Source organism: Monodon monoceros, unplaced genomic scaffold (assembly GCF_005190385.1).
Source record: "Monodon monoceros isolate NGI ecotype Baffin Bay Population unplaced genomic scaffold, NGI_Narwhal_1 Super_Scaffold_21, whole genome shotgun sequence".
Lineage (NCBI taxonomy): Eukaryota > Metazoa > Chordata > Mammalia > Artiodactyla > Monodontidae > Monodon > Monodon monoceros.
Genome location: NW_021703778.1, coordinates 5,517,507 through 5,545,496, shown reverse-complemented (window position 1 = coordinate 5,545,496; position 27,990 = coordinate 5,517,507). Strand labels below are relative to the sequence as shown.

At 44.6% G+C, this 27,990-nt stretch overlaps 1 protein-coding gene across 6 annotated transcripts in view; it reads right to left on the bottom strand.

Annotated features, from left to right (window-relative positions):
* Positions 1-27,990, bottom strand: part of RSU1 (Ras suppressor protein 1) — a 355,370-nt gene that overhangs the window by 299,894 nt on the left and 27,486 nt on the right. For all 6 annotated transcript variants that reach the window (XR_003796044.1, XR_003796046.1, XR_003796045.1 and 3 more), the window contains exons 4-7: positions 11,542-11,662; positions 2,839-2,957; positions 888-970; positions 502-616 (exon numbers count right to left, since the gene is read on the bottom strand). Coding sequence is in view for 3 of the 6 variants with exons in the window: in XM_029239182.1 (XP_029095015.1) it covers positions 502-616; positions 888-970; positions 2,839-2,957; positions 11,542-11,662 (438 nt within the window). In the remaining 3 variants the exon portion in view is untranslated. The remainder of the gene's footprint in view (positions 1-501; positions 617-887; positions 971-2,838; positions 2,958-11,541; positions 11,663-27,990) is intronic.

The window sequence follows — 27,990 nt, the reverse complement described above, 5'->3', positions numbered from 1 at the left end:
CAGGAGAGAACCCAATTCATGACTGCAAATGGTATCTTTAAGCAGCTGTCATAAATACTTTCACTATCTGGTAAAAGTTTTCAAGGGATTAAAATAAAAAATTAACAGATCCCCCCAAAAAATAAGAGTGATGGTTAGATTTTTTTTTTTTTTCTTAAAAAGCCATCATCACCACTGGTAAAGGAGGAGCCCTGGGTAAGACCATTACTACACATCCCAGGCTCCTTCCATGGCACCAGGCTGGCAGCCGAGCTGGGTCATCTTCCATCAGCAGTTTCAAGACACTAGGAGCTACAGCCGCTCAACAGAGCATCGGGGCAGGACAAACGCAGAACAGCTAAACTCTGGTCAATGACAAATGCTACTAGAAAGGATCAGAATTGGCTGCCTCGGTGGACGGTTCTTGCCGACAAGAGGAGAGAGGGGCTTTCAGGGTTGCTGCAGTGGGATCATTATTATTAATTAAAGCCAGAACTCGGACCAACCCCCCAGCCACCTTACCTAGTTCTGGGGGCAGAACAGTCAGCCGGTTCCCCTGAATGTGGAGCTCCTTAAGCTGAGTAAGCTCCCCGATTTCCTTAGGCAGCGAGATCAGGTCATTATCCCTAAGGCTGAGCTAAACAGAAGAGAAACAAGAGGTTGTCAAGACAATTTTCACGTAAAGAGGCGCTCGACAGAAACTCTCTCCTTGCCCCTGCCCTCTCTTCTTCGAAGGCTCAGTCCTCTCGATTTATTTGCAAGTGTCTGCAGACATGCAAGAAAACGGTCTCAGGGGATGGTGGTTTCATTCCAAAACAAACCGCACTCTGGCTCGAACTGCCTTGATTCCGCCCCAGAAGGGCGGCAGGAGTGAAGTGATTTTCTAAGAATTTAGATAAATTACTTACTATCTGTAACCTTGTGAGCTTCCCAGTGTCGGGCGGCAGGGCTTCAAAATCGTTGTCACTCAGATAGAGCGCACGCAGGGTGGCTGCAAGTTGAACAGCGATATATAAACAGGGTGGCACGGAACCCGACCGTCTGAGGTCTGATCGATACAAGGGAGTCAGCTTTGATTAATAACCCTGGCGTGGTGAAAAGCCTGTGACACACCTAGGGCTCGGGATAATAACAAGCAGGTCAAACTTAGATTTACGGCCTTACTGTGCAGCTGGTGCATTCAGGAAAACATCTATATCCAGGAGGACTGAGGAAATTGACGACGCATGGGCACCAGCCGTTTCTGGCACAGGGTTTCAATATGCTTTCGGAAAAGATAACTCTTTTTCTTCGATTACTTCCAATCCACATGTATGCCTCGATCTCCATCCACAGTGAAACCAAGAAAACCACTGTGTCGCTTCTATCAATGCTTGGGGCCAGAGGGCTCGTTCGTGTGAACAGAGCTAGGTCAAAACATAAATAAATAACCAAAAGGCTGTCTGGTGATGGAGGCCAAAACCACCGTACACGGTTTCTATCATCAGAGTAATTATTACTCCTTGTTTCTACAGCCTTAACCACAAAAATAAATGAAGACGAAGGCGTTAAAATAATGAACTGGAGGGCTTCCCTGGTGGCGCAGTGGTTGAGAGTCCGCCTGCCGATGCGGGTTCGTGCCCCGGTCCGGGAAGATCCCACATGCCGCGGGGTGGCTGGGCCCGTGAGCCATGGCCGCTGAGCCTGCGCGTCCGGAGCCTGTGCTCCGCAACGGGAGAGGCCACGGCAGTGAGAGGCCCGTGTACCGCAAAAACAAAAAAAACAAAAAAATAATGAAGTGGAGTGTAAAAATAGAGAAAACCCTAACGTAGGCATCATATCGGTAATCAGAAATTTGTTCACGATATTATACACTGATACCGGTCCCCAAACTACTGAAGGCAAAAATCCTAAGGCACGTTTTTATCCTTAACCAAAAGGGAAAAGTACAATCAGATGTATGTTGCATTTGTTTACAGGTATTCAATTACATTCTAATGTCTTAAAATTCGAAAGAATTGTATGTTAATATACATAAGAAACACAATTTCTTCCATGGCCCAAGAAAACATGTTGAAGTTGGTTTCACGTGCTTGACAAAGTCTGGGATAAAGGATATACATAAGGTAAAAAATGGAACATTAAAGACTAACTCAGCAAAGTCAGAATTTCTCGAGGCCAGCTTGTCACTATTTGGAGAGGCAGAACATTTACCTAAAGACAGCAACTCATTCCTAAAGATTTCACGAGTCCTCGGGAAAACCAGTTTTTCCTATTTTTCACAAGCATCTATCTGCAGCAAGAAATGTGTTTGCGTATAAAAGGATAAAGTGTGTTCATATGTGACTAACAATTTCTTAATGTCTGATGGTATGCTACAGACAAAATAGACTACGTCAATAAAAACACTTTTTAAAAGGCTTAAACAAGAATCCTGGCTAGAAATGTTTAAGATTCTGTTAGTGGTTTATTAATAGATATTTTTATAAATAACTGATTGGAATATCTTTGGGCAAAAAGCCTACAAAGAGTTTTAACAGCAATACAGGAAGAAGACACACATTACGTCTTTTGCATGCTCTTTAAAAAGAAAGTCAAGTTCTCTTAGCTAAATGTGAGACTTGATCTCATTTAGGTAAAAATCTCTCTCAGAAAGTTAATATGACATTACCAAGTCCACCTGAGTGCAATGGTGTCAGATCACGATATATCAAGTGTACATACTGCTGAGCTATGAGGGAATATTCAAAGGAATCTGAAGGGGAAAAAAATGTATCTGTCCAATAATTTCTCTTGGAGTTTGGGCCCTGGCAAATAAATTTCCCATTTAGAACGCAAAGGACCATTTTAAGGAGATTAATAGAATTAAAAGTTTCTTACTCAGGTAGAAGAAGTTTCCGGGGAGAGAATTTTCATTCAAGTTGTTATAAGTCAAATCAAGGACCTCCAGAGCTGGGAGCGATCCAAATCCTCGAGGCAGAGTGTTGAGTCTATTCATGCTGTTGTTAGGGGGAAAAAATGCAAGATGTCACACACAAAACGTGTATTTATACAGACTACTCAAATCACCTCTGTGTCACGGGCCTAAGAGCCGCACGTGAGAGGCTCAAAGCTCAAAAGACTGCCATAATTCCATCCACGTTACGTTATTTTAACCAGCCTAGTAATTCTAGGCAGAGAATCTACACGTTCAGGGAACATTTGAAAATGTCTCAGTTGTCACTTTCTCCAAAGGTGATGCTCAATCATAGTTTTACACAGAAAATTAGAACATCACAACGTACCCATCCTTCTAGAGAAAAACTTCCTTATGAATGTAGCAATGATAAGACCTCAAAAGGTGCAAATGACTAGCTCTAGTAGTTTTCTGGCGGCATCTTTAGCATTTTCTATGTATAGTATCATGTCATCTGCAAACAGTGACAGTTTTACTACTTCTTTTCCCATTTGTATTCCTTTTATTTCTTTTTCTTCTCTGATTGCCATGGCTAGGACTTCCAGAACTATGCTGAATAATAGTGGTGAGGGTGGACATCCTTGTCTTATTCCTGATCTTAGTGGAAATGCTTTCCGTTTTTCACGATTGAGTATGATGTTGGCTGTGGGTATGTCCTATATGGCCTTTATTATGTTGAGGTAGGTTCCCTCTATGCCCATTTTCTGGAGAGTTTGTATCATAAATGGGTGTTGAATTTTTTGAAAAGCTTTTTCTGCATCTATTGAGATGATCATATGGTTTGCATTCCTTAATTTGTTAATATGGTGTATCACATTGATGTGCGTATACTGAAGAAGCCTTGCATCCCTGGGATAAATCCTACGTGCTACTGGATTCTATTTGCTAGTATTTTGTTCAGGATTTTTACATCTATGTTCATCAGTGATACTGGTGGATAAAGAAGATGTGGCACATGTATACAGTGGAATATTACTCAGCCAAAAGAAGAAATGAAATTGAGTTATTTGTAGTGAGGTGGATGGACCTAGAGTCTGTCATACAGAGTGAAGTAAGTCAGAAAGAGAAAAACAAATACCGTATGCGAACACATACATATGGAATCTAAAAAAAAAAATGTTACTGATGAACCTAGTTGCAGGGCAGGGATAAAGAGGTAGACATAGGAAGTGGACTTGAGGACATGGGGTGGGAGGGCGAAGCTGGGGCGAAGTGAGAGTAGCATCAACATATATACACTAGCGAACGTAAAACAGTTGGCTGGTGGGAAGCAGCAGCATATCACAGGGAGATCAGCTCGGTGCTTTGCAATGACCTAGAGGGGTGGGATAGGGAGGATGGGAGGGAGGCTCAAGAGGGAGGGGATACAGGGACGTGTGTCTGCATATGGCTGATTCGCTTTGCTGTGCAACAGAAACTAACACAGTATTGTGAAGCAATTATACTCCAATAAAGATCTATTTTTTAAAAAAAAAAAGGGGTTCCCTGGTGGCACAGTGGTTAAGAATCCGCCTGCCAATGCATGGGACACGAGTTCGAGCCCTGGTCCAGGAAGATCCCACATGCCAGGGAGCAACTAAGCCCGTGCGCCCCAAGTACTGAGCCTGCGCTCTGAAGTCCGCGAGCTACAACTACTGAAGCCCATGTGCCACAACTACTGGAACCAGCGCGCCTAGAGCCTGTGCTCCGCAACAAGAGAAGCCACCGCACCGCAACGAAGAGCAGCCCCCACGCGCCGCAACTAGAGAAAGCCCGTGCGCAGCAACGAAGACCCAATGCAGCCAAAAATAAATAAATTTATATATATATAAAAAAGATACATATGAAGCCTCATAGTTTTCACACTTCTGCTTCATTTGCTTTCATGTATTCCTCTCAATGGGAGACACACCCCCCCGCAAAAAATCACTTTTTTTTTGTTTGTTTCACAACTACTAATAGTAGTTCAAAATCATCTCTAATTAGAATCAAGGTTGCCAGGGACTGGGGGAGGGAGGGTGGGGAGTTGTTTAATGGGTACAGAGCTTCAGTTTGGCAAGATGAGAAACTTCCAGAGATTGGCTGCACAGCAATGGGAATATATCTAATGCTTCTGAATCATACACTTAAAATAGTTAAAATGGTGTATTTTATGTTATGTGTATTTTACCACAATGGGAAGTTTTTAAATATATGTATACATTCCAATGAAAGCTAAGGAAAGCTAAGGAAAATATTTTCCTATTATGTTGTATTTTCTTCAAGACTCTTATTTTTCTTAATGTGGTTCTCTCTGAACACACTGAAAACCCGATTTTAAAAAAACCTTTTTTTTTAATCTAATAAGGCTGACAAATATTGAAAGGTGGGAGGGACTGTGACACTAAAAATAATTCTAGACACCAATCCTGCTCACATGAGATACAGCGCTGTTCACACCCACCAACCAGGCCTCCGAAGAAATAGCTGGTAGCAGAGAAAGAAACCTAGAAAAAAGCGACGTCCACCTCTTGATGGGTATAAAACCTTAGGTTAGCTTTACAGTTAGCAAAATAACCTCCACTACAATTTACTATACTGCTAACAACTAATATTTTCTATGAATTCACAATTTGTGAAGCACACTTATGTCAAGTGCTTCACCTGGGTCTTCAAAACTATCGTGGAATGTCGGCAGGACAGTACTTATAATGATCTTGGAATTCTGCGATTAAGTCACAGGTTAAGACAGGTTAAGTACCAAGGACCCCTGACTCTACTGATGAGAATGACGAGTATCTGAGAGCACCCAGCACTCGTGGGGGCCAACGCACCCCTAATCCCTGGACCCCAATGTGAGGATGCTGAGTAAACTAAAGGAAAAGAATCAGAGACAGTGAGAAAGGCATAGAAGTACACATCAGGCACTTCTTTCTTTAAACCTTGCTCTAAGTTACCCACTTTTGAAAACGACCAATAAAGTTTTTCTTCCCAAACACAGAAATACACTTCTGAAACATAAGGTGCAGGAAATCCACGCTTAGACTTTCTTAGTGGGAAGAGGCATCTCACCAAAAAAAGAGAGCTCTTGTCCAATCTCCAGCCTAGAGCAAGCCTGAGCCTGTCCCCCTCTCCGGGTGGCAAGAATCGACTAAACAGCAGGTTCTCTTTCTCCTTGAGCGAGAAACCAATCCCCCCAACCTGTCAGGAACTCAGCAGAGCCCCTGTGCAGTCGGCAGCAGTGACAGCAGTGGGCCCGCTAACCCGGTGGGCAGAAAGGAAGCCCTAACTTAAATGCCTCAGAAGGCCCGGAAGCAGAGTCGGTTCCACTGTCAGCAACGCCAGGAGCGCAGGACCTGTTCCTCTGGGCACCAGCACACACACAGCGACCGAACAGCCGGGTCCCTGGCACTGTCAAGGGAGGCACTGTCATGCACTGCCTAACCCGAAGGGGGCGCTCACGTCCATCTCCAGCTACACATGGGAGCTGCCTTTTTTTTTTTCAATTTTTATTGGAGTCTAGTTGATTTATAATGTTGTGTCAGTTTCTGCTATACAGCAAAGTGCATCACTTATGCATCTACATATGTCCCCTCTTTTTTAGATCCTTTTCCCATATCGGTCACTACAGAGTATTGAGTAGAGTTCCCTGTGCTCTACAGTAAGTAGGTCCTTATTAGTTATCGATTTTATATAGAGTAGTGTGTCTATGTCCATCCCAGTCTCCCAAATGTATCGCTCCCCCTGGGAGCTGCCTCTTTTCAGGGCATCCCTCTGAGAGCTCCAGCACTCAAGGTTGCCCTGAGAGGTAACAGCAAGGGGAGAGGAAAAACGCAGCTGGGATGGAGGTCCAGCTCCAGCTCTTGCTGGCTGGGTGGCCTTGGGGAACTTATTCGGCTTCTCTGAGACCCAATTTGCTCAACTGTAAAAGGAGGGTAGCGATACCCTCCCAGCAGGACTTCCAGGAGAGGAGAGAGAAGACATGGGAAACCCCTGATGCAATTCCTGGCTCCCAAGTAGGTTCTCAAGAAACGATGGCTATAACTACAACTAGTTCTCAGGAAGTTTGAGAGAAATTCTGATCCCACCTCAAAGAGGCGAGCTCACCTGAGGAGACCGTGGAGAGCCTGAACCATCAAGGATGGTTTCCCCATCTGCTTAATTTCCAATCGATTCAGGTGTTAAAGATAAAGCTGCCCAATGGTTTAAGTTCTCCTGTTTGCAGGCGAGCATTTTTCAAATGCTTATGGAAATGGGAAGACACCCATGTACAGTGGAGAACTTTATAAAACCGGAGAGTCAGAGGCTGTTTGGCATCTTTTCTCGTTCCTCCTCAAAAGCTACAGGAAGACCTATACGAGCACTTCTCTTTTGGAACACGGATCTCCAGAGGTCCTCTGGGGCTTCTCCTGATTCAATAAAACCTTCTTGCCTGAAAGGCAAGTATTTTTCTCCTCCACAGATGACGTGCTCACATACTTAGCCAAAAAAACAAACAAACAAAAAAAACAAACGCACGAACACTGAACACTGTGCTTAGTGAAAACTTTTACGTCTTCACAAGATAAGCTTCATCATCTCACTAGGTCAAAAGTTATTCCAGAATAGCTGGCACGATGCTCCTGCTGTGAGGTTATCCCCGAAATGATGATCAACTTGGAACCTACGTAGCTTTACATTTTTTGTCAAATAACTCAGCACAATGAATGACACTGGAAGAATGAAGAGCATAATTCAACTTTCCGCTCTTTATTCAGATGGCCTAAAAATCCAGTTTTTTGCGGTATGCGGGCCTCTCTCGTTGTGGAGCACAGGCTCCGGACCCGCAGGCTCAGAGGCCATGGCTCACGGGCCCAGCCGCTCCGTGGCATGTGGGATCCCCCTGGACCGGGGCACGAACCCGTGTCCTCTGCATCGCCAGGCGGACTCTCAACCACTGCGCCACCAGGGAAGCCCCCCTTTCCAGTTTTGAGATCATCGGAATAAATAGCAAATAGGATATAAAAGTTTAAAATCAAATTCTGGTTGAACGCACAGTTTGGATTATGCCTATACGTGGCTTAGCTGCTCTGCTAGTAGGGTCTCCGTGTGTAGGGTTTTTTTATTATTATTCTGGTTGTTTATTCTAAGGAGTCCTCTGTGCCTTGCCTTAACCAGGGGTATGTAGGTATAATTGTTCATGCCATTCGAGGACAGAAGTATCATTTGTGGAAACTCATCTTAATTCCTTTCCCAGAGAACTAAGAGTTGCGTTCAAACTCTGACAACCCCATCTGTGTAGCTACGTACTTAAACACAGAAAGTGCTACACAATCAGTAAATCACCAGGAGCCAAAAATGCAAACAGCTCCAAAGAGGCAACTCAGACGTGATTGATAAAAAAGGGAAAGTTGGGCTTCCCTGGTGGCGCAGTGGTTGGGAGTCCGCCTGCCGATGCAGGGGACACGGGTTCGTGCCCCGGTCCGGGAAGATCCCACATGCCGCGGAGCGGCTGGGCCCGTGAGCCATGGCCGCTGAGCCTGCACATCCGGAGCCTGTGCTCCGCAATGGGAGAGGCCACAACAGTGAGAGGCTCGCTTACCGCAAAAAAAAAAAAAGAGGAAAGCTTACAACTCTGTCCTGAGGCATCCTGAACCCAGCCAATCAAAACCTGTGCTCATTATCTCCCCCTCAAAGCTGTCTCCACCCATCCCTCTATATCAGCTATCCCATCCCATCCCATCCCATCCCATCCCATCCCATCCCATCCCATCCGTACTGCCTCGACGATTTTACCACTTCTATCTATTTTTCATATAAAATCCCTCCCCCGCCTTCACTGTCCCTGCCCTAGTTCACCAGGAATGCTAACCTGGCAGCCTCACGGGTCTCCTCTAACCTCTCCTCCGCGTGATCTTCATACGAAAATCATCTCACCTCGTCTCATGCCCGCCGCTTCCCTGTGCACACTCCCCAACGGCAGGGCGAGACCAGAACTCCTTCATCTGACACACACGCCCTCCACTAGCACTCGACTCCCTGCCACGACAGACATTTATTTCTCTACAGGCTGTTTCCCCAACTGTGACATACACTCCCTGAGGGCTGGACAGCCAGCACCTGAGCGGCTCCTGGCACAGAGCAGAGAGCTCAAGACGCCCTCATGGAACACACAGCAGACCCGTGTGCTTCTCTGCCTGGCCTCACCTCCCACCTCACCTCCCCCCGCCTCACCCTTCACACTCAGCGACCCCACGCAACTCGCAGCTCCTGGAGCGGAAGTCCTGCTTGCAGTCGGAGACATCATGCCCTCCTTGTGAGTCTTCTCAGCCTTGAGTCTCGGCTCCAACACGACCCCCTGCAGGAACCCTTCCGAGAATCTCACCTGAAGGCTAACGTGCCCCCTGTCGCTCTCTCCGACTGCCACACTCAGCGAGCCAGCTGCACCCCGGCCCTGCTCATCGACAGCCGCTCTGCCTCCATCCTGAAGGCCAGGGACTGTGACTTTCACCGCCGATCCCCAAACAAACAAGGCTCCTGATGCAGAAAAAGCAATGACAGGGCTTCCCTGGTGGCGCGGTGGTTAAGAATCCGCCTGCCAGTGCAGGGGACACGGGTTCAAGCCCTGGTCCGGGAAGATCTCACGTGCCAGGGAGCAACTACACCCGTGCACCACAACTACTGAGCCTGCGCTCTAGAGCCTGAGAGCCACAACTGCTGAAGCCCGAGCCACAACTACTGAAGCCCACGTGCCTAGAGCCCGTGCTCTGCCAACAAGAGAAGCCCACACGCAGCAACGAAGACCCAACACAGCCAGAAATAAATTTTAAAAAAAAAAGGCAATTACATAGTCCTGAGATAAATGAACCCATAAATAAAACAATGATGATGATAAAAGTGAACACTTAGGTACGGCTTACTATGTGCCAGGTACTATTCCTAGCACTTTTTTTTTTTTTTTCTTTTTTAGTGAAAGAAGGTTTATTCAGGGAGATACACACTCCACAGACAGAGTGTGGGTCATCTCAGAAGGCAAGAGACGCCAGGGTACGGGGTTGTCAGTTCTTTTAGTGGTGGGTAATTTCAGAGGCTAATGAGTGGGAGAGTATCCCACCTATTTGGGGGAAGGGGCGGGGATTTCCAGGAATTGGGCCCCCGCCCACTTTTCGGCCTTTTATGGTCTGCCTCAGAACTATCATGATGCCTGTGGGTGTGTCATTTAGCTGATGTATTACAATGATGTTTACTGAGGCTCAAAGTCTAGTGGAAGTCGACTCTCCGCCATTTTGGACCTTACCTATAACTATTAACTCACTTAGTAAATGCTAAGGAGATTAACAGTAAGAATACATGTCTAGTACATACATCTTGTCTTAGCTTCTTTCTTATATGCAAATGAGATATTAGGACTTCATAATTTTCAAATCAGAGATGTAAACGGAGGGTCCTTTCTTTTCTGCTCTGCCAGATGGGTATACAGTCTCTCTATTTGTAGGAGGAAAAAGCTATCTGATATCAAGCTCTAAACCCAACTTCCCCTCAGACCTTGGGAGAAAAGAATGCTCACGGAGCTTACAAAGGGCATCTCTCAACCAGAGTGAACCGCAAATTAAGGGTGTCTAACCAGACCCCTGCTGAAAAAACATAAGCTAAAAATCAGTCCATGAATGATTTTTTTTTCATGATTGCTTCCTAGTAAATTGATAAATACCTGGCCCGCGTCTATAGCCACGCCACGTAAATCACGAATGGAATCACAGCACTTAGTGTCTATAATTTAATGAATATATTATTCTACACGGAGGATGAGGCAAGAGTGGGCAGTTTCCTTTAACAGCTACAACAATGAAGCTGAAATTCAGTAGGTCCAAGTTCTGGGTGCCATCTAGGTGTCTGACGGACAAGGCATGGACCCCCCAACAATGGGGTTCTCTGCCGAGCTCAGCCACTAACCTCAGGGGCAATCAGCAGTAAGTCACTTAACCTCTTGGAAAGGGCCTGGCTTCCTTCCACAAAATGAAGGCGGTAATGCCTGCCCTTCCTCCTTCCCAACTGTTAAGAGGGTCAAATACCAGTATGAGGACTCTGAAAACTGTAAAGCATTGTAAGAACACAAGGTATTACTATTATTCACTGCACCCTGATTCTGCAACCTCAGCCGAATCAAAACTCCTCTCTTCACCTTTGTATAAAGAGAAACACAGGATTATAACATCTCGACTGTAAAAAAGAAAAACTGTAAGAATCAATGAAGCAGTGTTGGGAAATGTATCCTCCCGTCTGTAGATAAGGAAGGTGCTTTGGACACTATTTCTACACTACACAGAGAGAAAGAAATAAAGCATATTACAATTGGTCTGCACAGTTCCTGCTAGCTATGCAAATAGGTCCCTTCCCGGTCAACATAATGGAAATAAAATTTTGTTGGAAACAAAATACAGTAACAAAAAAAAAAAAAAAAAAAAAACTAGCTTCTCAATTAGTGCGTGAATAGATATGCGCTAATGTAGGCCACTGGAAGGATGTATTAAAACAATAAAACTTTTTTAAAAACCTAAAGTACAGAAAGAAATTAGAAGTCAGCTTCTCCTATGTAATCCTATAAATGGCAAACCCCGCCCTCGCCCTTGGCCACACCCCTTTTTAAGCCCCTCCTCTTCCCAGTTTCCCTTCCCCTTCAGGAGACTCACCCCAGGTTCAGGTGTTTGAGTTTCTGAAGGCTGCTGATCTGCGTGGGCAGCTCCTCAATCTGGTTATTAAAAAAGTTAAGCACTTCCAAATTCTTCAGTTCTGCTATGTTTGGTGGCACAGCTACGGAAACAGAAACGCTGAGGGTGAATGCGGGAACATTTGTTTTCCTTTCAAATGAGAGAAAGATGAAACTCCAGCATGACCATCTTGTTCACGTATATACATCTTACTTAATTTCTGTAGGTGTTTCTTAGGTAGTAGCTCACCACTCGGTAGACATAGAAATGTTTCTTTAAAGGGCAGAAGAGAATTTCTGTGCCATAAACAGTCTATAAGTGAACATTACAGAGCATTATATACTTCCATTTTTTTAATTTAATTTTTTTCCTTCCAGTTTTATTGAGATACAACTGACATACAGCCCTGTATACGTTCCAGGTGTACAGCATAATGATTTGACTTACACACAACATGATTACCGCAATAAGGTTAGTGAACATCTATCATCTCACACAGGTACAAAAGAAAAAGGAAAAAAATGGTTTTCCTTGTGATGAGAACTCTTAAGATTTACTCTCTTAGATGTAAAATTATACTTTTATTGTTGTCATGTAATGACTACTAATTGTCTTCTTCCTTTTGGTTTCCTCACATCTCCACCAAAAGGAAGTCAGCAAACTCCAAATCCCCTCCCGAGTAATGCGTCATCAGCTGTTTCAATAATCTGTTGTCTGAAGAGCTGTTCTCTTAACACTGGACTCAACCACAGTGATTTTTAAACTCAACCGTGAATGATGAAACAGTCAACCTACTTAGTTTCTGATTTTGGCCTCTGGCCTTTGCACGTTGATCAATACACACACACACACACCCTTACATCAGGTTAGCAACATATCACGGCACTGTTATACCGCCGTATGAAAAATGAACTCAGTAGCATGATATGAATATGAGTCTACAGGTCAAGAGTGGTTTATTTTATAAACCATGGGGGAGCTGAAAGGCTCTTCCCTCCCTAGAGTATACACCTGCCAATACAAATGTAAAAGCCAAAGGCACCTTTACCTCAAAAGTGCTCTCAGCAGAAAGCCTTGCAACAGACTGTACTTCATCTACCCCATTTGCTGCTTCAGTCTTTCTACAAACACTGGTTACGGGCCACCAGCTCATCCACGGTTCATGTAAACTCTTAATACCAAGACTATTCAGGTAACTGAAACCATGGACAAAGGCCTTGGGTACAAGAGAAGAAAGTGTTATGTCTTATGTCAGTACATCTTCTTCCCATCCCAACAGCCCCCTCCAGGGGTGCCCCAGAAGACTGGGGAAACCTGGGGGCACTTTGCTTAGAACCACGACCAAGGTGTGCGTAACATTTCCAGACAGACACCCAAGATATGTAAGGCGTCGTGAATGTGGGTGAGCCCTAGCTGTACGACACGGCTGCAAAAGCATACGTCTTTAGCTATGTCATCAATAACACACACACTTTTGCGGGAATGAATGGTATTCACGTTGTGTAAACGACCGCGAACAAGTGCATCAGGCTGTACCTGCTAGGTTTCTAAGTGTTCGTTTACCTGTTCTCTCTACCTGGACCCTGAAGTGTGTAAAGTGCAAACCTATGGATGATTACGGCCCTGCTCAGAAACTTCACCCTTTCCCTGTTCACCCTCCAGCTACCATTAAGCTTCTCTCCCTGTGCATTCATCTAATTAGTCTGAAGAGCAATAAAGAAAGTTAGTGCAACCAGGAGAAAATGATGGTCTCAATTTAACCACAGACCAAGAATAATGCAGCCAGAATTACTGCCACCTTCCTGAAGTTACTTTGCCAATGCAATTAAATGCTGGTCCGAAGGTATCGCCTTTTTTGACAGGATGAGAGATTATTTCACTCTCCTTGCTAAATCAGTCCAATTTAAAACCACAAATTATGCTAAATGTGATTTAGGGCTCTGTTTTGTTGACACAAACAATAACCCCACATTCGATTTACTCAACCTCTCCCAGATTTCTGGCGCGCATGTGAATTTTTTGCTAAAGACTCCATTCAAATGAGAAGGGGAAAAACTTACACAGCTAAGTCTTCCTAAAGTACAGAAACCAGCCCCCTCCCCTGCCATAGTTAAATCCAAAAGAAATTAACCTTCAGACCTATCTGGATGGGATAGCCTTTGCTCTTTCAACAAACATTTAGAGAAGGCTATTTTGTGCACAGAAGCATAAACTTTTAGCGCCTAGCGTTTCAATACTTTTGGGATAAAGTAACAGAGGCATGCTACTTAAAGAAAGTAAGTTACAAAAGAAGGGGTATCAGAGTCATCAATGGAGACAGGTCTAGTGCTTGGAAAGCAAACCAATCCCAACAAAACTGTCCCCAAAAAAATAACCAGTTAACAATATGAGTAACAGCTGTGCAGTAACTAAACCATATACACAGATCCACGAACAATTTACGAGAAGCTATTATAAAAAGGGAGTAGCAATGTGTCACCAGTCAGAATATCCTGGCGGAATTTTCAAAACAGCTACGTGACATGCTAGCAAGAAGCAGCATTTTAAAATATAACTAAGCAGGGACTTGCCTGGTGGTGCAATGGTTAAGAATCCGCCTGCCAGTGCAGGGGACACGGGTTCGAGCCCTGGTCCAGGAAGATCCCACATGCCACGGAGCAACTAAGCCCGTGCGCCACAACTACTGAGCCTGCGCTCTAGAGCCCGTGAGCCACAACTACTGAAGCCCGTGCACCGCAACAAGAGAAGTCACCGCCATGAGAAGCCCGCACACCGCAACGAAGAGTAGCCCCCGCCTGCTGCAACTAGAGAAAGCCACTGCAACAACGAAGACCCGATGCAGCCAAAAATAAAAAATAAATAAAAATAAATACAATATAACTAAGCAGTGAGCATCAATATATTTCTTATCCTGCATCTGAAATGTTCCTTTTCCATCCATCTGTCCAGCTTCTGACCATGACCCCCCAGCAGTACACACGCAGCCTACAGACGACAAGGAGCTGAGTCCACAAAAGAAACAGAGGGGCCGTGCAATGGAAGAACCCAGGAGGCCTGGCCTGCTCATCCCGGGCTGGCTCTGTACTCCCCGATCAGCCCTGAACTTGCTGTGTGTCCTTAACTCAACTCACGACCTCTCTGGGCATCCGTTTCCTCCAGTAAAAAAAAAGAAGACTGGATGATGACCATTTCTACATTCCCTTCCGCCTGGCTGTAGCATTCTAGGATTCTAAGAAGAGCTGGATTGTGAAAATCAATGATATGGGTTTAAATAATGCAACAAACGGGGCCCTCAGTTAGGAAGCTCAGCCATGCAGAACTTTGCTTATGACAGAGAATTCAGTATCGTTTTCTGTCTAACCAATGATGGCGGCTTCAATTTTGAGAATTCAGTTGCTAGAGGAGGTTGCAGAAAGGCCCCTAAGGACTCTCAGGTGTGCCCTGTCTCCTACATGCCACTCTCTGCTTTGGTCAGAGGATCGGTGACCGCTGGGGATGCTCTAGGCCCAGAGCGCCTGCTGTGCTTTGCAAAAGGGGACAAAGATGACATCACGTCCCCCAGGAACTACGTATGCCCAGAGACTGATCTCGGCCTATCTTCTGGCATTTGTAATTATTCAGACTAACAAGCCCAGGAAGACCCTCTCTTCCTTCAAGTCCTTCTCAATCTAACAACCTGAAAATTATTCTAGAGTTTCTTCTAGAGAACCATGTACTGGCCCAGACTCAGCAATCAGCCACTGCACGGTTTCTGAGTGGTTCCACGACAGGAAACCTGAAGGGCCTGGGGGGCTCGGGGACAGCGGGCAAAACGGGGCTCGCCTGATCTCCATGAACATCTCTTTACAAAGCTCCCTGGGGCAGGAGGCACTGGATGGACACAGCAGACAGACCAGAGGTCCAACCCTAAGAACCACTGACCCAGCAGTTACTAGTGAACAGCGCGTAACTCCTCCTAAAAGGACATGTATCTGTCCTCTTCGGTTACATGCAGGAGAGGTACGGCCACCGGACGCTGCACAGATGAAACGTATTCACAAAACCAATGTCACCTTCAGGAACATGCTTCCCCCACTAGCTAACAGCAGCCAACCATTTCTCCAACGTAAGAACCTAAATCAACTATCGTTGTAGCAATTGGAGCTTCGCTCTAAGAGCATTTTGTTCTAGAATATACAATTAACAGTAACATATTTTCTTAAAGGCTTTTAGGAGTTAATTCACACAATGATAAACAGCAGGAGATGCTCTGGGGCTGGGCGGGCCAGGATGCAGCCACGTTATGTGTGGCTATTTCAACTTAAAGCTAGAGTGGGGGGACCTCCCTGGCGGTCCAGTGGTTAAGACTCCACGCTTCCACTGCAGGGGGCATGGGTCTGATCCCTGGTCAGGGAACTAAGATTCCGCATGCCGAGAGGCTCAGCATGAATGAATGCATAAATCAATGAATCAATCAATCAATCTAGAATGGGTATGTAAGTTGGCGTAGCCTCTAGGGAAAAAGAGGATGGAGGTTCCTCAAAAAATTAAAGATAGGGGCTTCCCTGGTGGCGCAGTGGTTGAGAGTCCGCCTGCCGATGCAGGGGACATGAGTTCGTGCCCCGGTCTGGGAGGATCCCACATGCCGCCGAGCAGCTGGGCCCGTGAGCCATGGCCACTGAGCCTGCGCGTCCGGAGCCTGTGCTCCACAACGGGAGAGGCCACAACGGTGAGAGGCCCGCATACCGCAAAAAAAAAAAAAAAAAAAAAAATTAAAGATAGAACTATCATATGATCCAGCAATTCCACTTCCAGGTATTTAATCCAAGAAAACAAAATCACTATGTCAGAGAGGTATCTGAATCCCATGTTCCCTGCAGCATTATTCCCAATAGCCAAGATATGGAAACAACCTAGTTGTCTGTTGACAGATGAATAAAGAAAATGTGATACACAGACATTCACTCTCTCTCTCTCTCTCTCTCTCTCTCTCTCTCTCTCTCTCTCTCCCTCTCTCTCTCTCTCTCTCTCTCTCACACACACACACACACACACACACACACACACACACACACAAACAGAATACTATTTAGCCATAAAAAAGGAAACCCTACCATGTGCAACAACATGGATGGACCTTGAGGGCATTATGCTAAGTGAAGTAAGTCACACAGGGAGAGACAAATGCTGTATGATCTCACTTACATGTGGAATCTGTAAAAACAAAACAACAACAAAAACACACCAGAAAACCTCAAAGCAAAAGAGATCTGATTTGTGGTCACCAGTGGTCCTGAGGTGGTGGGGTAGGAGCTGAGGAAACTGGATAAAGGTATTTTTTAAAAAAAGAAGAAGAATAAATAAATCTAAACCTAGATGAGTTGACATGAAATACAATCAGTAATTCAGTTGCTTGGTCACAGTAGCCACATTTAAAGACCTTGACAGCCACATGTAGCTCGTGCCTACCATACTGGATAGCACAAATACAGAACATTCCAATCACTGCAAACTTCTGCTGGACAGCACTGCTCTAACACAGGGGGCCTCTGGAAACTAATATGAAAGGAAGGGAGGGAGGGAGGGAGGGAGGGAAGAAGGAAGGAAGGAAGGAAAGAAATAAATGAACTTATCTGCAAGACAAAAACAGACTTAGAGATATTGAAAACAAACTTATGGCTACCAGAGGGGAAATGTGTGTGTGTTTGTGGCGGGGATAAACCAGACGCTTGGGATGACCACACATACCCACCACTATATATAAGATAGATAACCAACAAGGATCTACTGTAGAGCACAGGGAACTCTGCTCAATATTCTGTAATAACCTCCATGGGAAAAGAATCTAAAAAAGAATGAATATGTGTATATGTATAACTGAACCACCTTGCTGTACATGTGAAACAACACTGTAAATCAACTGCACTCCAATAAAGTTTTTAAAATAAATAAATAAAGCAGTGGGCCTCAAACCCTCAAGTACATCAGAATTACTGGAGGGCTTGTTAAAACACATATTGGGGGGGGTACCCCAGAGTTGCCGACTCAGTACTCTGGGGTGAGGTCCAACAACCTGCACTTCCAACAAGTTCCCAGGGGATGGCAACGATGCTGCTCTGGGAACCCTATTTTGGATCAGAAAACTTTAAAGTCAGTGGTGACATGAAAATCATGAATCCAATACGTACGTCCCTTACGGCACACACTCATGAGGAATAAGGTTATAATAACCAATCGGATCCCAGTTAGGACTCCTCTGCTACCCCAGTGAGCTACTGAGACTGGGGGCTGATAAAATGGGAAAAAAACAAAAACGAAAGACACTTCCGGTGGCGAAAGCTCCCAACCTGGGGGCTGCAATCAAACCACTTCCCATCACCGTCTGCTTTCCCACACAGCTCATTCCTGCGAAATCAGTGCGGGGTAGTACGGATGACGCTCAAGGGGGGAAAAGCACCGAATCCCCTAGTCCACGAAACCAAGTCCCCCAGCAGCAGCTCACCACACCCGCGTGTGCTCCCACGGCGAGGTACCACTCGCTGTACCTCTGGCCTTGGAAACCCTGTGGGTCACTGCAGAACAGTGGGCAGCAGCGATGGCAGAGGCAACCCAGCTGGGCTGCAGCCGATCCGGCAAGAGCATCTTGCGGCCCCCGAGGCAAAGAAACTAAACCGTGAAGGGTGACGGGCTCTGGGTGCAGCAGGCACCACGTGACCCAGAAGGACAGGTGCTCGCCTGAGCGCAGCCCACGGAAGGGCCGGGGGGTCACGCGTTGGTCTTTAGAACCATCTGGTCGGCGCTGAAAACAGGAGCCCGGAAGCTGCTGGAACACATGGAGGTTCTTGTGAAGTCTCCCCACCGTCTCCACTGAACTCCCCTGACAGCTCTTCCTACAGCGTCACCCAGACTGGTTTCGGCTCTGACGATTCCTGCAAAGTAGCAGAACTAGACCAGAGTGTGGAAACCAGGGGTCCCTGCCCGCATGCCTCTTTGAAACCCCAAATTAGTGGCTCAGCCGTTGCCTCCTTCATGGGAAAGCAGTGGGATGCCGGCCGCCCCATGTGCAAGAAGAGGGAGCCTCAGAGCAGGGACCTGATGGGAGCCACGGCCCACAGCGAGACGGAGACTAGGACACAACCCGGTGATGGGCACGCGCCCTGCACTGCCAGGGGTGAAATGCTACCATCTCGGGCTCACTTCCAGGAACACCAAAGTGCCCCTGACCCACAGGCCAAACAATGCCCAAAGATCTCACATGGGATAAGGTAAAGCAAAATAAATTCAATAGCACTGCTTCCCCAAACCTGACATATTTATGCTAAAAATAGGAGATCTGAGGGAATTCCCTGGCGGTCCAGTGGTTAGGGCTCGGCGCTTTCACGGCCGAGGGTGCGGGTTCAATCCCTGGTTGGGGAACTAAGAACCTACAAGCCATGCGATGTAGCCAAAAAAAATTGGAGATTTTTGTCTGTCGTCATAACAAATAAAAATGCCCAGTCAGATTGTTACATGCTTCTGCTGCTGTATGAAATTTCTTTAACAAAGGATGAAGGGAGGGTAGAAGAAAATTCAAATGGGGCCCGTTACGCTGATCCTTGAGTTACACTGCTGCAGTGAAGTTAACAGAAAAATGACCGAAAACATCAGCATACATGAAAATGAGTGAGATTATTTGTTAGGCAGTCAGTGGGGGAAGAACACCATTTGAGAAGAAATGGTGAAAGCAAACACTGCTTTGCCCCAATATTTGATGAATATAATATTGGCTAACAACCATCCCCCTTCACCCTGGTGGGAAGACACCAAAGTAACAGAAACTATACGAAATGTCAAACTATATGAAATCTGAATTGGGCCATTCTTGGTCAGAGTAAAAGGAAAGCCCTCTTAATCCTTGGCTACACTAGCTGGAAGGCATTAGTCTATTCACACCACAGAGGTAATGTCTAGGCTAATTATATAGATGCCAATTCTCTCAGCAAATTAGGAATCACCGTCCTGAATGCCATTTTAACGATTGCATGTAAAGAAGAATCTCCTCACTCTTGCAAATAATTACGCTCTTCAGAATTTTATATGCAAAAAAAAAAAGGTCATTTGTACCTATAGTGATTAATGACTTTTGTTTTCTGGCCAAAGACGCGAGGTGGATAATGAACTAATTATATCTTAGTATAAGAATCTGAAGTTCAAAGGTATACTGATGATAACCAGCTTTATAGGTTTTACGGGATCTCCCCCAGAGCAGCTACTAAAACACTGAATTAGGGGAGTTACAGGTTATTTAAAAACATAAAGATTATGGAACAGTAAAGCAAATTCTCATTTAACAGGATCTACATGTTCCTCAAGGTAAGAATGAAATAGCTAAATAGCCACCCAACAATGGCCAAGAGGCCCCAAATATTATTAGCATAAGTGACAAGAGTGATGCTTTCCGTTAATCAACGGTACTTACCGAGCACCCACACCCAGAAGGACATACGTAGTGTATCCTATCATGGGCCTCCGTAAGATTCTGCAGCTCAAGTAGTTCTAGTGACCAAAACTATCCCTGACTTAATTTACTGCAAAAAAAAAAAAAAATGGTCCCACTTTTTCAGCAACAATGAGAATAATCAAGTATACAAAAATTACGGGAAAAAGTTACAAGCAAGCAGTAAGGCAGATTTTATAGTATAAAGTCTAACATGCAAAAATATCTATCCCTGGGGTCTAAAATGTGTGTACACATAGCCAAACAAATCTTCTAAAAAGCTGACAAGCATGGATTTCTGCTCCTCTGAGGATGCAAAATTTAGCTGAATCTTACATTAAGTTCCCAGAAGGAACGAAGGAATGGTCCATGCAGTTTTCAGGTGTCCTCCCAGACCGTGAATTCTTTTAGGAACACACCTGCGAAATCACACTCCAGCGCAGAGGGGCTACAGCAGCAACCAGGCAGGACATCAAGAAATAGCTTTAATTTGGGAGCTGGGTTGAAGCAGCAGCACCAAGCGGAAAGGCAGTGACCTTCAAGGGCCTGGGAGGAGGTGACACCCAGTGAAGGACCAGAAAAGGGTGGAGGTTCCGTCCTCTAGCAAAGATGCCTAAGAAGTCTGGAAACATGGAAAAGAGTGAGAAAGAAAAGACCACTGAATACATTTCAATCCATCAATGCAGAAAGCAGGCTCAGGGACACAGAAAGAGCTATCCAGGCTCTTAAACTTTAAAAATTATTACAATGTAGTATTCTACACACACTCTCTCAATCCTCAATTATTAAGAAGGAGATTGGACAAATCCAATTCCCTCTCTCTCACACACACACAGCGCTTTGCCAACAGTTCACGTCTTCTTTCACAATTAAGAATTACTTCAGCAAATGGATATGTAACAAGGTCCTACCGTAGAGCACAGGGACCTACATTCAATATCCTGGGATAAACCACAATGGAAAAGAATATGAAAAAGAATGCATATCTATGCGTACCCGAATCACTTTGCTGTACAGCAGAAATTAACACAAGATTGTAAATCAACTAGACCTCAATAAAAAATAAAAAAAAGAATGACTTCAGCAAGAGGGCAGCCACACAGGGCTGCTTCTCTTCCTTCCTTGCCTTACGTTCCGGTGGTGATGAAGGGGTACAAGAGGCAGAAGGAAAGGGGGTGGAGGAAGGTTCCCGGGGCTGGAAAACCCACACTGCCCCTCTGTCAACTCCCCTTCTGATCATGACTATGCCTTTAACGCTGGGGAGGCTCCCTGCTCTTCTGTTTGAACAAGTGATGGTCCAGGGCCAACGTCTGGTCCACAGAGCTCCGAGATTCCCTGAAGCAGGGCGTTACTGCACACGGACATCGTCAGGGGGAGGCAGCAGGGGAAGGAAGGGGGAGCACAGAGGCTCAAAGCCAGAGTGAGGCCCCCAACCTCCAGCTCAGGTTCCTCAACCATGTGAAGCCTGCCGCCCCCCCAGATACAGAGCAAGCCCTCCAAAACCAACCCTTCCTTTCACACTCAGGTCACGGTCTCTGGGGGATGTGGTCTTTCGAAGCGAAAAAGCTGTGGACACCTTATCCTTTAGTCCCCGCACAGTTGGCCGGAAAGAAGGGCTTTGCGGAGAAAGATGAGAATGCGTCTCAACTTCTGGAAGGATAAGCACGACTGGGAGAGGCGGGCAGGCACTTCTGCTAGGAATCAGGCGACTGCAACAGAGGCTACACAGGCGGGAAAAGCCTAAAGGCACAGCAGAAGGTTAGACAAGAAAGTTCAGATCCAAAGCAGGAGAAAACGGGTCGACGAGTTTGTTAACTCGTGGTCCATTGTATCAGAGCGGTGTTCCGTCCTGTTAAGCTGACTGACAACGGGAAAGAAAAACTGAGAACAGAAAGGCTTTCTCAATGTTCTACTGGAGTTGAAGAAAACATATATATATATATACACACTACTGGCACACCTCGGAGATACTGCAGGTTCGGTTCCAGACCACCACAATAAAGTGAGTTTCCCAGTGCGTACAAATGTTTACACTATACTGTAGTCTATTAAGTGTGCAACAGCATTATTGCTAAAAAAAAAAAAAAAAATCTTAACTTAGTGAAAAAGTACTTTATTGCTAAAAAGAGCCAACCACCATCTGTGCCTTTGACGAGTTACAGCAGTGATAGCAAAGATCGCTGATCACAGGCCACCATGACAGATTTAATAATAAAGAAAAAGTTTGAAATACTGTGAAAATTGCCGACATGTGACACAGAGACACGAAGTGAGCAAACCCTGTTGGAAAAATGGTGCTTACACAGTTGCTCAGTGCAGGGCTGCCACAAACCTTCAATTTGTAAAAACACAAAGTATCAGTGAAGCTCAATAAGGCAAAGTACGATAAAAGGAGGTCTGCCTGCACGTGTGTGTCACTCAAGATTACAAATTCTAGGGGCTTCCCTGGTGGCGCAGTGGTTGAGAGTCCGCCTGCCGATGCAGGGGACACGGGTTCGTGCCCCGGTCCGGGAAGATCCCACATGCCGCGGAGCGGCTGGGCCCGTGAGCCATGGCCACTGAGCCTGCGCGTCCGGAGCCTGTGCTCCGCAACGGGAGAGGCCACAACAGTGAGAGGCCCGCGTAGATTACAAATTCTTATTTCATAAAATTTAAGTTGAAGCATGTAAATCAGATGGAGCTTATGAGCACTTTTTAAAAGCTATCATAAAAAGAATGAGTTTCACATGCCTTAAAAATCACCTTTTTGAAGTTTTGCACATATTTCCAGGAAACATCCCCTCTAAGATACAGGATTGGTGTATCCACACTGCAAATATACTAATGTTATCCCTCCCCTACTCAAGGTTTCTAAATCTGAGCTCCACGCGCCCCTAAAAAATTCATGGATGGTTTTAACAGGATCTACAAACCTGCTGAAATTATAAGGATTATGTGTGATTTTCTAGGAATCATGGACACGGCTTTCACCCTATTCTTAAAAAAGATGAGTTATGAAATGTCAAGAACTGCTCTAAAAGAACGTATATCACCAAGTATTGCACCTTTTAGAATATCTGCTCCCCCCGCCACCATGATACACGTGTGCACACACATCCCCTAGAAGAGAGAGTCAGCAGATGACTTACACAGAAACTTCTGCTAGTAGATAAATTCCGTTTGAGGGTCGTATTATAAATAGTAAAAGATAGCCAGGACATGGACGCAACCCAAATGTCCATTGATGGAGGAATGGATAAAGAAGATGTGGTACATATATACAATGGAATACTACTCAGCCATTAAAAAGAATGAAATAATGCCATTTGCAGCAACATGGATGGACCTAGAGATTGTCATAATGAGTGAAGTAAGCCAGACAGAGAAGGACAAACATCGTATGATATCACTTATATGTAGAATCTAAAACAAACGGTACAAATGAACTTATTTACAAAACAGAAATAGAATCACAGCTGTAGAAAACAATCTTATGGTTACCCGAAGGGGACGGGGGGAGGGATAAATTGGGAGATTGGGATTGACATATACACACTACTACATATAAAATAGATAACTAATAAGGACCTACTGTATCGCACAGGGAACTCTACTCAATTCTCTGTAATGGCCTATAATGGGAAAAGAATCTAAAAAAGAAAGGATATATGTACATGCGTAACTGATTCACTTTGCTGCACAGCAGAAACTAAAACAACACTGTAAATCAACTAGACTCCAAAAAAAATTTTTTTTTAATTTTTTAAATTTTAAAGAAATAGTAAAAGAAACCCTTTCCAAGATCAGCTCCCCACGGTGGGTGAGCTAGGGTTTGGGAAGTGACAGTTTCCATCAGCTCGCACATAATGATCTCCACAGCCTGCCACCTTTCTGAAATTCCCATAAGTGAAGTCGTTCCATTTAAAAATCTGTTGTGGAAGAATTAACACACTACCCTTAGCTTGCTTCCTCTTAGCACATGGCAGGACTCCAAGAAGAGGAATTCTAGAGTAGGTACATTTGGGATGGTGGGGCTGACATGAAAGGGGATCAGAGGATGACAAGTGTCCGAGCGGAGGATACAACTGCATCGAAACCCACCTTCTCCAACTTCACCCGCTGGTCTTGGACTGTGCTGGTTCTGGACCATGGGGCCAACAGATGTGACGGCCCTGCATGCTTCCTTACTAAAACCCAAAATAACAAACTCCCAACTACAGGCGATTTTTTAAATGGTACCTAACCAGTGGCACCATCGGAAAGATACCGTTCGATTAATAGCTGTCTGGCTCAATACTATGTATACATTTTTTTGAATCCAATCTTTCAAATGATGGCACAGGAACAAATTGATGAATGTGCACTAATTAAAAAAATAAGCTATTGATCAAAGCCTCTGTATTATAAATACATTTGTACTCTGTTAAAATGCAAACAGCAAGTTGTTTTGATACTGTCACAAGGTAAATTCATGACAGAGAGGCGATTTATTTTGCATATTCTCCCTCATACTTTAATTTCATACAAGCCATGCGCAAGAACTTTTGCATAAGGCATGACAAATAATCTATGAAAGAGGAAATAACTAGACACTTGGCAATAGGAAGGTGCTGGAAGACTGGTGAAGGTCATTCTTACAAGTTGGGACAGTTAATTTTTCTCATTCATCTCAACAATCTATTATGTCTGTCGAAAAGGGTTTCAGTTTATTATGCTTTTTAAAAACTGCTCACTTTTCTTCGTTATAATTGGATCTGCATATTTTGAGACTGCAATATTTTCATGCAAAACATGTTCCTTAATTCCTTTATAATAAGACGTACAGTAGAGATACTATCAATATATATATATGCATAAAATCTTAGAACATTATATTAGCTTCCATGTGTTTAGAATATTATCTTTATAAAGACGTTACTGAAATCACTAAAGAAAATACCCTAGTATTTTCTTGTTCATTATAATTTTGAATTCATATATAAGCTATAACTAATAAGAAATAGCCTGTTAAAAAAAAGAAATAAGTTTTGCCATCACACTTAGGTTTACTGCCTGCCTAGCCATTTCCGACACATTAAATGACAAGACAGGGTCACAGTTATGGCTGGCAAAGCTGCTAATATCTCAAGAGAATGTTTTACATGACAGTTAAAAGTTCAAAGTATAAAACTAAACAATTACATTCAGAGACCCACACTTATGAAAGGTTTACATAGAGCTGGTTGTTCAGTGTTTGCACAAAGCAAAAAGACCTCCTTTGCATCTTGCAGAAAATGATGACGGTTTAGTCCCTAACGTGCATGGGTCACAAAATGAAAATAAATACTGTTGTCACATTTAAGGTGCTGGCAATATTTGTACATAGGTTTGGCTGTAAGAATAAAATTCTTTTTCAAATTAAGAAAAGCATCACATTGAAAAATTGATGCTCAGAGATTGTTTTATCAGTGACGCAGAATGTAATTCATTTCATAATGCATAGTATTCTTCCCTACACAGTGGCATTCAGTAAAAGAATCAGTCTAAATATGCACAAAATGCACGGTTATTTTCAAATTAAAATCTAGTCACATACATATTTTAAACTTCTTTCTTCCACAGGAGAAAAAAAATCTCATATATACTCAATACGAAAATTACTATAAAAGGCAATAAAATCCTCTCAGTTTAAACAGACTGGAAGAAAAGTTTCTAACATGAGAAAGTAGCCACAATAAACACTAAAAATGACACGTGACACTGAATGTATACTTAAATTTTGGGAGTCAAACAGAAAAATAACATACCTCCTTATCTACATTAATTATGGCAAAACTGCATTATGTAAATGGAAGTAGTAACATCCCTGTTGGACGGAGCCGAGAAACTTGCAAAAAAATTTCGTCTGACAACACAAATTTGATTTCTAATCTTTTAGTACAAAATGAGGGAAAAAAAAAAAGTAACGTATCCCAACAGTGACCTCTAGTGGACAAGTCTTAAAATGGTTGTCTCAGAAAGAAATTCCTCTTTAAGACTGCAAACAAGCAGAAAAACATTTACAAAGCTAAAACTCCCAAATACCATAAAAACCAGGGATCAGATAAGGCGCAGACTGAAAAAGACTCATCTAACCCTGGCTTATTTACAAGGGAGGGTCATCACCAAGGCAGGAGAGCAGGGACACAGGAAGATCACCTTTGAAATAATGCTGCGTCCCCATCTTAGACACACTGAGAGCAAGCAAGCCCTTGAGTCTATCATCTCGGACTGCTGGGACTTAGCAAAACGTACCACCTACCAAGCCACTAATCAACCGGCATTAACTGAGTGTCTGTTTCACGTTCTGCACGCTTCTGGCACTGCTGTGGGATGGTACAATATATATAAGCATACGACGGGGCTCCTAATTTCAAGAAACTTAACCTACAATTCACTGTATGAAAATATTAGTAAATCATTTGGGACCTTAAATATATAAAACTAAGTGAAAGAGTTAGCAGGTTCCAAACCCGGAGATACAGGATAGTATAGGTCTTCACTTCCCTTTGGAGAAGTGAAACTCAGCTGAGCCCACAAGGGTCGCTGGGTGGAAAAAAGCACCCATGGGTGGTCATGATGCCCGCTTTCCCCACCGTGGGTCCTTAGGTGTCCCCGAGGAGCACAGGCACACCTTGGGGACAATGCAGGTTTGGTTCCACACCACCCACCACAATAAAGAGATTACTGCTGTAAACTGAGTCACACGAATTTTTGGCTTCCTGGTGCCGGTAACAGTTATGTTTATACTATCCTGTCATCTATTAAGTGTGCAAAGCATTATGTCTAGAAAACAATGTACATACCTTAAAAAGTACTTTATTGCTAAAAAAAAAAAAAAAAAGTGCAGACCATCATCGTCTGAGCCTTCAACGAGCCGTCATCTTCGCTGGTGAAGGGTTTGAAATACTGTGGGAGTTACCAAAGTGTGACGCGGAGACACGAGGTAAGCAAATGCTGTAGGAAAAAAAGGGTGCCAACAGCCTTGCTCCACGCAGGGTTGCCACAGACCTTCAATTTCCCCCACAAAAACGCAATGTCTGCCAGGTGCAATAAAGCGAGGTCTGCCTGTACCGTGTCAGCATATCATCCCTTACCTATGAAAGGGCCCCTATAAAGGGGACACAGACAGCGATTTCTAGGACCTGAGGTTCTGTTTCTTTAGAGCACTCACAGTTCAGCACATTTGCAGTGAGCCTATAAGTAGTTAAGAAACAGAAGTGCGTAGTGGCCACGGCTAACCAAGTCCGTTAACCAGCTGATCCTGAGGAAACTATCGGCTTCCCACACTGACCACTTCACGGAGGCCAGCTATCTCCCCCCCGGCCCTGCTGGTCCTCTGTCTGCCCCCTCCCATCAACCACTATTGCTTTCTATGAGGACTGACTGGGAAGCTGCTGTGCACTCAGCATCAGGCCTTAAAGAAGAAAAAGAGGGACTTCCCTGGTGGTCCAGTGGCTAAGACTCCGTGCTCCCAATGCAGGGGGCCCAGGTTCAATCCCTGGTCAGGGAACTAAGATCCCGCATGCCACAACTAAGGAGCCCACATGCCACAAATAAGAGCCCACATGCCACAACTAAGAGCCCACATGCCACAACTAAGGCCCCACATGCCACAACTAAGGAGCCCACATGCCACAACCAAGAGCCCACATGCCACAACTAAGGAGTCCACATGCCACAACTAAGAAGTGCACATGCTGCAACTAAGAGACCGCAGGTGGCCACAAAGACCCGGCGCAGCCAAATAAATAAATAAATATGAAGGAAAAAAAAAGAACAAGACATGGTCCCTGCCTTCAACAAAGCTTAAGATATATCTGGAGAGGAAGGAACAGGAAGCAACAGGAGGACGAGGAAGGGCCACGCTGGCGTCAAGAGTCTACGAACAACAGGCATTGGGGGAAGAGAGAGTTCCGGTTGGCCCTGGAGGGCAGGGGTGCGGGAGGAGGGTGGGCGGAGGGTGGAGGCGGAGGGTG